The sequence below is a fragment of the Macaca mulatta genome, chromosome 6 (assembly GCF_049350105.2).
Source record: "Macaca mulatta isolate MMU2019108-1 chromosome 6, T2T-MMU8v2.0, whole genome shotgun sequence".
NCBI lineage: Eukaryota > Metazoa > Chordata > Mammalia > Primates > Cercopithecidae > Macaca > Macaca mulatta.
In genome coordinates, this window is record NC_133411.1 from 190383532 (window position 1) to 190397178 (window position 13647).

Consider the following 13647-nt stretch of genomic DNA (forward strand, 5'->3'; position numbering starts at 1 on the left):
AGCTTTGAGGCCTGGAAGGGGGGCCACCATCACTTTGTCTGTGTTTCACGGGGTCCTGTCACATGGCCCTTCTCACTGCCAGGGAGGCTTGGATTACAAAGGACACAGGGGTGGGCCGTGGGGGAGCGGTTCGCCTGCACACGCTCCTGCCCGTGGGCTCTTCTGTCCTTGTCCTCATGTGAACAGCAGGAGCTGGCGATGGGCCCAGCAGCTGGGTTGCAGAGAGCGAGAAAAAGTGTGTCAAATAATTATGGGTTCTTTTTTTATTTAGATGAAATTCACATAATGTAAAACTAACCTTTTAAAAAATTTGGTGGCATTTAGCCCTTTCTCAGCCTTGCACAGCCATCACCTCTACATAGTTCCAAGACATTTCCATAACCCCAAGAGGAAACCCCATGCCCATTAAACAGTGGCTGGCCACTCCCCTCCCCTGGACCCTGATAACCCCCAGTCTGCAGTTCCGTCTCTGTGGCTTGGCCTCTTGACATTTCATCTGCATGGGCTTTTGTCTGGCTTCTGTCACTCAGCATAAGATCTTTAGGGTTCCTCCCTGCTGTGGCCTGTGTCAGGCCCCCTTTCTGTTGGGGTGAATTGTCCATCACGGGATGGACACCTGGGTGCTTCCCACCCTTTGGTGGTCATGAAAAATGCTGCTGGGCACACTCTTGTTAGAAATATCCAGGTCCCTGCTTTCAGTGCTTTGGGGTCACAGGTATGAAATTGGCTGCCAAACTGTTTTCCACGGTGGTTGAATGACGTTCCATTTCCAGCAGAGGTGCAGAGGGTCTTCCTTTATCGGGTCCTCAGCACCATGTGTTATTCTCTGGTGTGCCTCACCTGGCCATCCAGTGGGTGCGCAGTGCTATCTCTTTGTGGCTTTGATTTGCCTTTCCCTGGTGACAGTGTGGCTGGGCATCTTCTCTTGTGCTTGCCGGCCAGTGGCCTCTCTCTTTGGAGAAGCTTCCTTCTGAGCCCTCGATCCGGCTGTCTCAGGGGTCTCCTGTCGTGTGGCTGACTTTACGTCACATCTGCGCCCAGGGCTGCTGAGCAGTGGTTTCATCTCAGGTGGCCCGTCCTGCAGTGGAGCTGACTTCGCTGTCACAGCGGCACCCGGGTTTCTCAGAAGCAGCTTCATCCAGGGGCATCCCCGTCAGTACCTGAGCCCCAGGTCCCTGGTGGGAAGGACGTGGGTATATCTGTGTCCTAATGTGGGCATTGAGTCACCACACCCTCAGGTACCCTGAGGACGTTGTCAGAAGACCTGACCCCGAGGACACGTTGAGTGCAAACATCCTGGAAGCAATGATGTTACCACTCCTGTGTGAGAAGGGGCTGCTCAGGAACCCCCTTGGAAAGGATGGGGGTTGGGGAAGGTGCCAGGGACCAACGCCATGATGAGGCAGGGCTCAGCTGCGTGGGAAAGCAGGGCTGCCTTCTCTTGCTCCCCCTCCATCCAGACTCTGATAATAACCGGGCAGATCCGGTGTGAGTTGGTTGCTGTAACTGCTGTGGTGAGATGACATGCCGCCAGCCCTGAGCCACTTTCCTGGGAGAGTGGTGCTTGCACCCAGGCAGCTCTGGAGATGACATGCCGCCAGCCCTGAGCCACTTTCCTGGGAGAGTGGTGCTTGCACCCAGGCAGCTCTGGAGGCCAGCTCAGGGGTGGGTTCCCACAAATCTGATGGCTGGGGTGGGAGAACTGGCATCCATAGGCAGACACTCTGTGCTCCCGGGGAGGAGTTCCTGTCCCCATTCACAGCTGGGAACAGGGGCAGGCCTTGTGTCCAGCTGTGGCATACAACAAAGGGGTACAGAGGCACGGGATGGGCTGCTCTGCCTTGCTTGTCTGCTCCTTCCTGTCACTGAAATCGCTCCTTTGGACTAGGCTCACATCTTCTTGCCTCGTGGTCAGTGGCCTAGGAGGACACTTGTGGTTCTGGCCCTATTTTCGCCCCTTGTCCCTCACCCCCAGGGGGCCACCTAGGCCAGGACCCATCCTGATTTCTATCATGCCCACAGGCTCCTTGGACCCTGGTCAGAAGTTCCTTTGGTGAATGATCCTGCAGACATCACACGGGCTCAAAGGGCATCAGAACCCCAGCTGAGAGGAGCCTCAGCATCAGGTACAAACCTCTCATTTTACACATGGGGAAACTGAGGCCCAGAGGGAGGCATGAGTTGTCACACATGGGGGCAGCATCATTGGAAACTTGGTACTACCACCCTTCCTGGCACAGCCACCCCACCTTGGGCTTGGATTCCTTTTTGCTCTTGAAGTTGAGGTTCTGAGGTTGGATAGCAGTGTCCAGATGCGGGTGACTTGTGCCCCAGCACTGGGCTGCCTGGCTGTGTCCTGGGCTTGTCTGAACCCCAGTCTGTGCTGGGCTGGAACCTGCTCTAGAGGTTCCCAGCTCTCTTCCCTTCACCCTCCACCCTAGCAGACCCTCAGGCCTTTTTTGTGCTCACCCCCCAAGCTCCCCTTGGATTCTGCTCTGGAGTCCAAGGCAGCTCCACCTGGGACCTGGGCTGCCACTTCACCCCCATTGCTCCTCTTAGTCTGTGATGAGGATATGTCCAGACCCCTCCCTTCCCCAGAGCTGCAGTGGGTCTCAGAGGAGCCCAGCTCTGCCCCATGGGCTACCCTGGGGAGGTGGAGACCCATCTGATACTGTCACTGCAGGGGTTGCCCCATGTGGCAGCTGCTTGGCCAGGGCTGCCCTGACCCATCCCCAGCTGTAAGTCCCGTGTCACGTCACTGGTGTGCACAGGCACTAAGCTCCAGGGACCCCTGGAAGCTCAGTTAATTCTCTATGTCCAGCAAGGACGGGTGTGGGGCCTTGAGCACTGAGCGTCGGGGAAACCACCTGAGGTGCTCCTCCCAAGCAGGCGCCCATGGCGGTGCTGTCCCTGCTGGTGGGCACTGCCTGAGCTAAATCCCCGTCTCACCTTCCCGGACCTTCACCTGGCTTCAGGGCTCCTCAGCCACCCGCATGCCACTGAAACGTCAAAGAGCTTGTGAGGAAGCTTCTGGGGCACCTGCCTTCTAGAGGAGGCTGAGGGCAGCTGTGGACGGTTATTTATGGGGATGTTTTTGGCCTGGGCCGCAAGCCGGTGGGTAAGTGGCCCAGGGATGGCAGCTCAAGGTGCCCTGGCTTCTCTGCATGCCTGTCACTGAGTGGAGGAGCGTGGACCTGCCACTAGGCTCTGTCCTAGCTTATTCTCTGTGTGTCCTCAGGTGGGGTACCCACCCTGTCTCTGCCTCAGTTTCCTCCTCTGGGAGACGGGGATCCTAACAGGTCCCCCCTCTGACAGTGGTTTTGATGAAGTGCATGATGTGGGTGAAGCACCCAGAGTGCGCCCACTCTTGAAGAATGCACCACAGACTCTCAAGGTTCATGTTGAAAGGGGGCTGGGGCGGGGCAAAAGTGGGCAGGCCATTTCAGCTCCAGGCACCTGGGCTGACAGATTGGGTTAAATTAGCATGTGCCTTGCTGAGTGCACAGGGGACAGTTGCCCAGGCCAGAGGCACCAGGTCAAAGCTGGTGATGCCTTGGCCTCGTCACCCTGGCAAGGGCCAGTGCATGATGTAGTTGGCCAGGGGTGGGCTCGAGCCTTGCAGCTGAGGGGGCCTGGTGACCCTCACAAGGTCGTTCACAGGCCACTGGGGTGGCCTGTTCTTTTCCAGCCAGGCCTCACTCTAGGAAAAAAAAATGGATGGTTACCTCATTGGCAGTTTCCTTTGCGTGGAAGTGGGAAGTCACTGCTAGCGAGGCTGGTGATGAACTCCGCAAAAGCTGGGAAATGTGGTTTGAGCAGGAGCGCCTGTTATCTTGGCCAAGCTGCTGCAGCTGGGCTGGCGGGTGTGGAAGTGTGGGTGGTGCCGTGGCACTGCTCGGGGCCAGGCGCCTCAGAGCAGAAGACCGGGCCTGTGTGCACCTTGGGGTGCTGGCTCCCCCAGTGCCCAGTCGCTGATGAAACCTCAGCCATGCCCTGACCCCTTCCCACCCGTGGCAGAGGGCTGTGTGTCTTCTAAGGGTGTCAGGAGGCTCAGGTCCTGGTCACAGTTCCAACATGAGTGTGAGAGGCAAATTCGGGGCCTCAGTGTCTCAGCACAGAGTGCGGGGAGAGATGTCTGTGTTCTCCAGTGGGTGGCTCAGGCGAAATCTTGTAGGAAGAAGCTCCAGGAAGATAGGACGATGCAGAGATGGTGGCACCTTCAGGGCCAGGGCCAGCTCCCGTCTCTGCTCCTCCTCCCGCGGCTCCTCCAGGCCACCCCTCTCCCGGCTGGGGGCCCAGGAGGAGAGGAGTCTGCAGGGGCCCTGCACCCCACCCTGGGTCCCCTGCTCTACATTTCGGGAAGAAGGAATTGAAGTCTGGGACTCAGGCTGCACTGCCATGATCATGACAGTCGTCCTCATTGGACACCAGGGAGGTAGCTGCCCTTGGCATTTATTGAGTGCCCAGTGTATGCACTAGGCTGTCCATGCATCTCCAGAGACCAGTGTTTTCTGGACAACTTGACAGAGAGATGCTTAAACTGAGGGCACTAGGAACGGGACAGGCTGTCGGAGTTTCCAGATGGAGGGACTGACTCGTAAGTGAGTGCAGCTGGGCTGTGGGGCCATGAACTGAGGCAGTTGGCTCCCAAAATGAGGCTCCTGTGGACCACTCAGTCCAGCCTGCTCCAGGCCTTTCCTCCTCACCGCTCAGTGCCGGGCATTGGGCCATGACGGGCTGGGCGATCTGATGCCATGTTATGCCCCTTCCTTTTATGTTTAGACGCAGCCGCCCAGCCTGCCTGCTGCAGTAGAGATCATACGACTGACAGAACGGAAGCTTTGTGACAGCGAGGTACCAAATTACAAACAGCACCTAAGGCCGTGCCAGGCAAGACTTAAGGAATAAACTGTTCTGATTGCCACAGGGTTTTCTTTTTCTCTAGCAGCTAAATAAGCACTGTTAAAACCATGGTAGCTCAGCACCAGGCACGGACTAACTGGCCCCCAACCCCTGTTCTAGCAGCCGTAACTACAGCTCTGATGGGACAGGAGATTGTTTTTAGTAACTTTCTTTTATTAAGAGCCCACCCACGATGGACTGATTGTGGCCGGTTTACAGAGGCTGTGCACTTGTGTGCCTGTGTGTCCTGAAAAGACCTTTTGAGGTAAAGAGCCTAATTGTAACACATTTACAGATTGTCTTCACCCCAAAGTGAACATGGGTCGTGTGTTACACACGTTTGGTCGGTACACGTGCATCAGGACCACCGTCATGAATATTCCTGGCTCCTCCTGTAACCTGTTGAAAGTTTGTTTAGCCAGCTTGTCCAGAGTAAAGCTCCTGCCCCAACTCTTCCTCCTTCCACGTGCCAGGCTCTTACCTCGGTGGGAGGCACACTTCCCAGCCTGCGGGATGGCCACTTTGTGGGCTGTGTGCAACCTTTTATGAGAAATAAGGTCTCTTTGCTGAGCAGACGCTCTTTAGTTTAATTAGGTCCAATACCAAGCCTCAGCAACACGCGGTTTCCCCATGTAACAAGCCTGCACATGTACCCCTGAATCTAAAGTGGAGGAAGAAAGTCTCCTCTCCATTTCCAAATGCATAGATGTTGTGAGCAGAGTGGATGAAATGGTTTCTTCGTAGAGCAGCATAGCAGGTCTACACCACCTTTCGTTACCTGTTACCCTGTAACGCGCTTTGGTTAGTTTCCCTGAATGTTTGTATTCACTTGTCAATCAACTCACAGTGGCTGATGCATAAGTGAAACCCACACTTAGCTTACTCTTGGCCGGTGCCAAAGAGTGACAGGCCCTGTCTCACATATCTGAGAGGTATCTCTGCACTGGAGATTTTTAAGCTGGAATATGCACGTGGCTTTTAACACGTTTGCAGTTTCTTTGCTATTCTCCTTTTGAGAGGTGGCGTCTCTGCCCACCCTCACTGGTTAATCAGACTTGATACTAGTGCTTGCTTTTCACTGGCAGATGACGTGGAAGTGATGTTGTGTAACTTCCACAATTATGTTAGAAACGCCATGAGTGTCTGCCTGCTTCACTCGGGACACTCACCAGTGAAGCCCGTGGCCACCAATTCAAAGCTCTTGAGTGTCCTGAGACTGCCTGCTGCTTGGAAGCCCAGGGAAGTCCTGTGTGTTCTCCAGCCAAGCCCAAGTTCCTCTGCAGACCTGTGCATGACGGCACATCCAGAAGATTCCAACCCCCTGCTGTGAATTTAATCCCACTCCATAAGACTTCTCTGCAGTCCCCAGACATCAACAAGCACCAGTAAGCTCTCTGTTCTGTGTCCTGCCTGAATTCTTGTCCCTGTGAAGCATTAGCAGATTGAAGTGTTTGCTTTCTACCAGCATTTGGGGGTTTAATTTTTGGGGGATAACATGCTAGTAGAACATTTACAAGGCACAGAAGACTGCACACTGACATCTGGACTTGTCTTTCCCTCTTCTGCGGCCTGCCAGCGTCTGCCTCTGGAAGTAACAACTGTTAAGTTTCTGCATATCTTACCAGATTTATTAATTGAACAATCATATAGCAGTGACACCACCACAAAGCTTTTTAAAAGGGCTTTGGCTACCAGGGTAAAAGGCTCATTTATTTTCATTTACTGTGAACACTTAGGTGACACCAGTAAGGAAAGCCTTAGGCTCATTCCTTTTTATTGTTCCTAATATATTCTGTTTTTAAAAATGCCTGTCCCAATTTAGCATTAAGAGATATAAATCTGTGGTCTAGTGTTTTTTAACTAAGTTTTCTCTCTCTCATATGTATGTGTATCTTTATATGTGCACACCTGCACAATTTTCAGTTGTTGAGAATTAAAATTCTCCATTTACACAGGTAATATGTGTTCCTTCCCAAATCCTGCTAACCACTCTGTCAATTAGATAATCCCTGAAAAAATTGCAACATCTATATTAATGCAGTTTTTATTCCTCATCAATGACCCATTTGATTTAATAGTTCTTAAAACTTGTGACGAATCAACAGTGATGGAAATTTGTACTGAATCATTTCGTATCTTTTTTTATTACTATGAATTCTTAGAGATTGGCTTTAAAATTGAACTTACACTAATGCATTTTAAATTGAATTTGGAACTAGTTTAGAATTGTTGAAGCTAGGACTCTCTAGTGACTCAGGAATAGTAGAAATGGGTGGGGAAGGCATTTCACATCTAGCCTGGAATCTGCCTTTATTCTCAATGTATTAGCTTTTCTTATCTTCACCCTGAAATGTTCACTATGAAATATATTGTAGAGGCAGATCTTTTTCCTCTTTTAATGTTTGTTTCATTCACATAGAATAATACGGTATGTCTGGGATTCAGATTTTGAAACAAAACATGGAGTCTAAGTGACCCCTTGTCAAAGTGACCATGGACTGGTCTAGGTCACAGCAGTTGGGCCCCATATTGTGACACGTATGCTTGCAAAAATTCTACTGTGACCTGTCGCTGAGGTGACCTGACGATGTAGGTCTTGCCTTCATTTTCGCTGCCATTCTCGCAGCTGAACGTTGGCAGTTAAAGCAGCTTAGTTGTCTCAGGCCTCACGATGGGGAATAGTTCCAGTGGTTGCCTCAGGGGTATGTATGTTCATTTCTATCTTCTGACTGCGGTTTCTTCAGATGGGCCAGTTTTCCTATATGTTAAATGTCATTCTGATTTTTTAAAAAATTTCCCCAGCTCTTATTTGTCCACATGTTTATAAATATGTTTTAGAATTTTATTACTCAATTTGTATCTTTTATTCTTCTATCGAGGTTTTTGCCTTAAATATTTTTCTCTAAAAAAATTTGTTTCCCATGCCAATTTTTTTTGTTTGTTTTTTTGAGAGTCTTGCTCTGTTGCCCAGGCTGGAGTGCAGTGGCATGATCGCGGCTCACAGCAACCTCCGCCCTCCTGGGTTTAAGCGATTCTCCTGCCTCAGCCTCCTGAGTAACTGGAATTACAGGCATCCACCACCACGCCCGGCTAAGTTTTGTATTTTTAATAGAGACAGGGTTTCATCATGTTGACGAGGCAGGTCTTGAACTCCTGGCCTCCTGATCTACCTGACTTGGCCTCCCAAATTGCTGGGATTACAGGCATGAGCCACTGCACCTGGCCTAAGTGCTTCTTTTTTCTTCATGTATCAATGAATAGCCAGTCTTCGATATATACATTGTCAGAGAAATCCCTCAGTAAACTCAGAGATTCAGAAATTAGTAAGTATACAAAGTTAGTTGCTTACAGAGAAAAACTAGGTGTAGTATACATAACTGATGGGAGATTTTTAGAATTAGTATGAATTATATTCTTAGCGTTTGGCTTGAAAATTGAACTTACACTACTGCATTTTAAATTTAATTTGGAAATACTTTAAAATTGTTGAACCTAGGACTGTCTGGTGACTCAGGAGTAATAGAAATGGGTAGGGATGGCACTTCAGGTCAAGCATAGACTCTCCCTTTACTCTCAGTGTTTTAGCTTTTCCCCTCTTCACCCTGAAATTTTCGCTATGAAATATATTGGAGAGGCAGATCTTTTTCCTCTTTTAATGTTTGTTTCATTCACATAGAATAATACGGTATGTCTGGGATTCAGGTTTTGAAACAAAACATGGAGTCTAAGTGACCCCTTGTCAAAGTGACCATGGACTGGTCTAGGTCACAGCAGTTGGGCCCCATATTGTGACACGTATGCTTGCAAAAATTCTACTGTGACCTGTCGCTGAGGTGACCTGACGATGTAGGTCTTGCCTTCATTTTCGCTGCCATTCTCGCAGCTGAACGTTGGCAGTTAAAGCAGCTTAGTTGTCTCAGGCCTCACGATGGGGAATAGTTCCAGTGGCTGCCTCAGGGGTATGTATGTTCATTTCTATCTTCTGACTGCGGTTTCTTCAGATGGGCCAGTTTTCCTATATGTTAAATGTCATTCTGATTTTTAAAAAAATTTCCCCAGCTCCTATTTGTCCACATGTTTATAAATATGTTTTAGAGTTTTATTACTCAATTTATGATTTTTATTCTTCTATCAAGGTTTTTGCCTCAAATATTTTTCTCTAGAAAAATTTCTGTTTCCCACGCCAATTTTTTTTTTTTTTTTGACAGAGTCTTGCTCTGTTGCCCAGGCTGGAGTGCAGTGGCATGATCGCGGCTCACAGCAACCTCCGCCCTCCTGGGTTTAAGCAATTCTTCTGCCTCAGCCTCCTGAGTAGCTGGGACTACAGGCGCCCACCACCACGCCCGGCTAATTTTTGTATTTTTAGTAGAGACAGGGTTTCATCATGTTGGTGAGGCAGGTCTTGAACTCCTGACCTCCTGATCTACCTGCCGTGGCCTCCCAAAGTGCTGGGATTACAGGCATGAGCTGCTGCGCCTGGCTTTTTATGTTATGTTATTTTATTTATTTATTTATTTATTTTGAGAGAGTCTCGTTCTGTCACCCAGGCTGGATTGCAGTGGCATGATCTCCGCTCTCTGCAACCTCCGTATCCCAGGTTCTTGCAATTCTCCTGCCTCAGCCTCCCGAGTAGCTGGGATTTGGGTTCCTGCCACCATGCCCAGCTAATTTTTGTATTTTTAGTAGGGACGGGGTTTTACAATATTGGCCAGGCTGGTCTTGAACTCCCGACTTTGTGATCTGCCCTCCTTGGCCTCCCAGAGTGCTGGGATTGTAGGCGTGAGCCACCGCGCCCGGCCTTTGTGTTTTGTTTTGTTTGTTTTTTGTTTTAACACACTCTCCCATTGACTAGATACAGAAGAAACCACTGAAAACTCAACTGGGGTGCCACATTTTCAGTTCATTCCCACTAACTGCTTGTCGAGGGTGATTCAGTTGAAGGGAAGTTCATTCTTGGCACAGCCATCAAGGGTAGTTAGTCTGGAATGTCCTGTGTTCCGAACCAGCTTGGGGGCCAAGCAGAACTTGGTCCCTTGGTGTGGTCAGTTGGTCGTGGAGGGCTGCTCACTGCCAGACAGCTGACAATACGGGCGCTGGGTAGGATGACCAGACGTTTGCATTTGTTCCTCAGAGAGGCTTCGTTTGCAGGAAAGTGCCATATTTTAGCCCAGGTGTTAAAACCTAGAGACAGGAGTTATGTTTTGTTTAATGATTTGAGCTTTTTCTGGACTCAGCACCTCTTCCAATACCTCGACCTTCCTGAAGAGCCGTTGGTGCAGGAGGATTGAGAAAGGGAGTGGAAAGAGCTCCAGGTCCAGGGTCCGGGCCATGATTTAGAGGCCTCAGGTGTTCAGGGATCTCTGTCCCCGGAAAATCAACCAAATTCCTGTCTCAGATCTATCATTGGTCAGTGTTGGGACTCTGGGCAGGTTGCTTCAAATCTCTTCATTTCACTTCCCTGAACTGTCACCTCTGAGTGGCAGCCCCTGCTCTGCCCATCTCTCTGAGCTGATGTGGGCCCCACAGGAAATTCGAACAGAAACTTTTCACGAGTTCTAAAGCATGAGACACATATCAAGAATGAAGAGAATTTTACCCTCCACTGCCCTGGAGTCCCCCAAGTGCCTTCTCTGTTAACCACTACCAAGGGCCTGACTTGTTCTTGCAGACATGAAATAATTGAATTCAACACTCTATGGCACTTAGGAAGCACCCGTCTTAAGGCTTTTGGTCTGTTTAGCTGTTTTTACCCTTTTAATATAACATGGGCTATTATCAGCATTTCCACATTCAGACTAAGGATCGGAGGCCCAGAGGGGTCTGTAGAACTCCCTCAGATTCTGGCAGCTTCTCAAAAGTCCTCGAGCTCAGATTCTCTGCACCAGACCCTATGCTCTCGGTCAGTCCAATCTGCCTTTCTGTAACGTCTCATCTCAATACAGGCATTTGCCTGCCCCGTTGTAAGTGCAACCCACAGTGCAAGTTCTTTCTGAAGCCAAACTCAGATTCAGGGGACTTTGCTCTGCAGATGACGAACAATGGGATCAAACATGTAAGCTGTGAATAAATAATGACTCATTTATCTGATCTTCTGCAGCAAGATATCAACAGCTGTCTTTATTTTAATTCACTTCCCAGCATGTTCTGTTGAAGATCCAAGAGCGGGTCCTGGGGTGCCCAGGGAGTCCTCCGTCTGCCGCCGCAGGCGTAAGAAGCGAAACCTCCGTCGCTGGTGTCCCAGCTGTGTGCGCCCTAGAGTCATACCAATGGAAGGTACCGTGGAAACTCAGTCGTTCAGTTCATTCACGATAGGATTTCTAGATTCTTCCTGTCATATTTCAGACAATTGTAAAATTGCTACACTGTATTCTTTGTTTCACGTGTACGTGTTTAAATGTATTAAGTCAGTCACTAGTGCTGCAACTATAGCAGTAAAGGTGTATTTCCATTCCCGGTTTGGTTTCCTTTTAATAGTAAAGAACATCTCAGTGCAAATTGTAGACATTTTGCTGATTGTTAAACATTAACTAACAAGGATCTTTTTCTGAGACAGTGTTGCCAGGTTTGTAAAGTGATGGACATCACTTCAAACTGTTTGGAAGTAACCTAAAAGTGAAGGAAGTGGTACCGAAAATTTCCATATACCCACCTTCCTCAGTTTTGTGATCCCATCTTACGTGAGTGTGATAACGCTTGTAACAATGGCTGAGCCAATAGTGACACGTTCTTATGAACAGAAGTCCGGGGTGAGCATCAAGGTTCACTCCGTGTCGTCCAGTCTATGGGTTCTGACAAACTCACAATGTCCTTTGTCACCCTGACAGAATAATTTCACATCCTAAACATGACCTGAGCTGCATCTACTAATTCCTCTCTTCTTTTCTGAGAATTCCTGCCAACCATGGATGATTTTACTGCCTCTATAGGCTTCCTTTTCCAGAATTTCATAGAGTTGGAATCATGTCGTATGTAGCTGCTTGTGACTAACTTATTTTACTTAGCAATATACATGTAAGATCTTTTGTATCTTTTTGAAGCTTAACAGCTTAATAATTCTTATCAGTGAACAATAGCCCATTGGTTTCATCGAACAGTGTTAATATATATTTTCTTTGTGATTAGCCTGGTTGGAGGTTTACCAATTCTATTGATCTTTTCTAAGAAGCAGCTTTTGGTTTTGTTGAGTTTCTTTGTTTATTTTGTTATTTCTATTACATTGATTTCTGCAAATATTATTATGTTTTGGGGGAGGGGGGTTGTCTGGTTTACATTACACTACACTTTTTTCTCTAGTTTCTTAAGGTGGAAAGTAAGACATCTGGATTTGGATTATGTTTAACTTAACTGCACAGAAGTGTGAATGGCACTGATGACCCTGAAGTGTGCACTTGATTATTAAAATAATAAATATGATGTATTTTGGCCACATATTGATTTTAAAGCCACTAAAATGAATGATAAGTGCAGGAGGAGCATGTGTATATCCAGGAAAGATAAATGACATTATAACATTTGAACAACAAAAGGAAATTTACCAGGCCTCAAAAACACATAAGGTGTGTTGGGACACTGTCATGGAATCAGCAGTGCATCTGTGTGTCGCCCTGTGTGAACACTGCCTATTTCACAGTGGTGAGGTGGCTGAGCCAGAGAACCAGGCCCTGACTTCTGTGGCTTTCCTGATGGTCTCATTTGCCTTTCCTTATCACCAAGGAGGGTATCCCAGTGGTAGCCAAGTTTCTCCCCTTAACTCACCTCCTTTACACATGCCATCCCCCTGTCCCCAGCACCCAACGCTGCCTACGGGATTCCTTCTGTGGAACCAACATGCTGACAGCTACTCTGTGTTTTCTAGATCACGAGGACCTGGCGCGGGAGCCTTCATCTGAGGATGTCCCAGGCGTTCACATGGTAAGTTCTTCTTTATGTTTCTAAGATGGAAATTTTGTTGCTCTTGGTTCTTTTTATTTTATTTGAAATGAGATATGAAAATCTTGCCGTGTACATCATATAGATGACTTACAGAATTTTTTGGTGGGAAAATGTGAGCGTTCATTACCAGGTAAGAAATGATCTCAGTTGAGCGCAGTGGCTCAAGCCTGGAATCCCAGCACTTTGGGAAGCCGAGGCGGGCAGATCACGAGGTCAGGAGACTGAGACCGTCCTGGCTAACATGGTAAAACCCCGTCTCTACTAAAAATACAAAAAATTAGCCAGGCGTGGTGGCGGCGCCTGTGATCCCAGCTACTCGGGAGGCTGAGGCAGGAGAATGGCGGGAACCCGGGAGGTGGAGCTTGCAGTGAGCGGGAATTGCGCCACTGCACTCCAGCCTGGGTGACAAGAGTGAGACTCCATCTCAAAAAAAAAAAAAAAAAGAAAGAAAAATGATCTCAGATAGCATTCTTAGATGACACCTTCAGTTACGAACTATATGGTAGAAATACATTTTTTTAGGGAAAAAGCTTTCTTCTTATAACATTGTGACTATACAACCAAAACAATCTTAAATGTCTTGCATAAAAATCTTGTGCCTTTCCAGAAGTGTCTTCTAGGCTTTATTTTGGGACCCTTGCCTCAACCACTGTCTCCCATCTGCTTTTCTAATATCACCAGTAAAGACAAGACCTGTATGGTGAAACCCCATCTCTACTAAAAATACAAAAATTAGCCAGGCATGGTGACCGGCAACTGTAATCTCAGCTACTGGGGAGGCTGAGGGAGCAGGAACAGTTGAGCCCAGGAGAC

The 13647-nt window shown here is 48.5% G+C and overlaps 1 protein-coding gene across 15 annotated transcripts in view; it reads left to right on the forward strand.

The window, feature by feature from the left end:
- The window catches only part of LOC106995771 (protein FAM153B), a 39858-nt gene that overhangs the window by 4419 nt on the left and 21792 nt on the right, over positions 1 to 13647 (forward strand). For 5 of the 15 annotated variants that reach the window (XM_077937558.1, XM_077937556.1, XM_077937557.1 and 2 more), the window contains 3 exons: positions 2023 to 2126; positions 11041 to 11175; positions 12758 to 12813. In XM_077937558.1, coding sequence (XP_077793684.1) covers positions 2023 to 2126; positions 11041 to 11175; positions 12758 to 12813 — 295 coding nt within the window. Of the gene's footprint in view, positions 1 to 165; positions 1666 to 2022; positions 2127 to 4782; positions 6288 to 11040; positions 12814 to 13647 lie in introns of those variants that run through there. The other 10 variants (XM_077937561.1, XM_077937562.1, XM_077937566.1 and 7 more) reach the window with 7 other exon arrangements.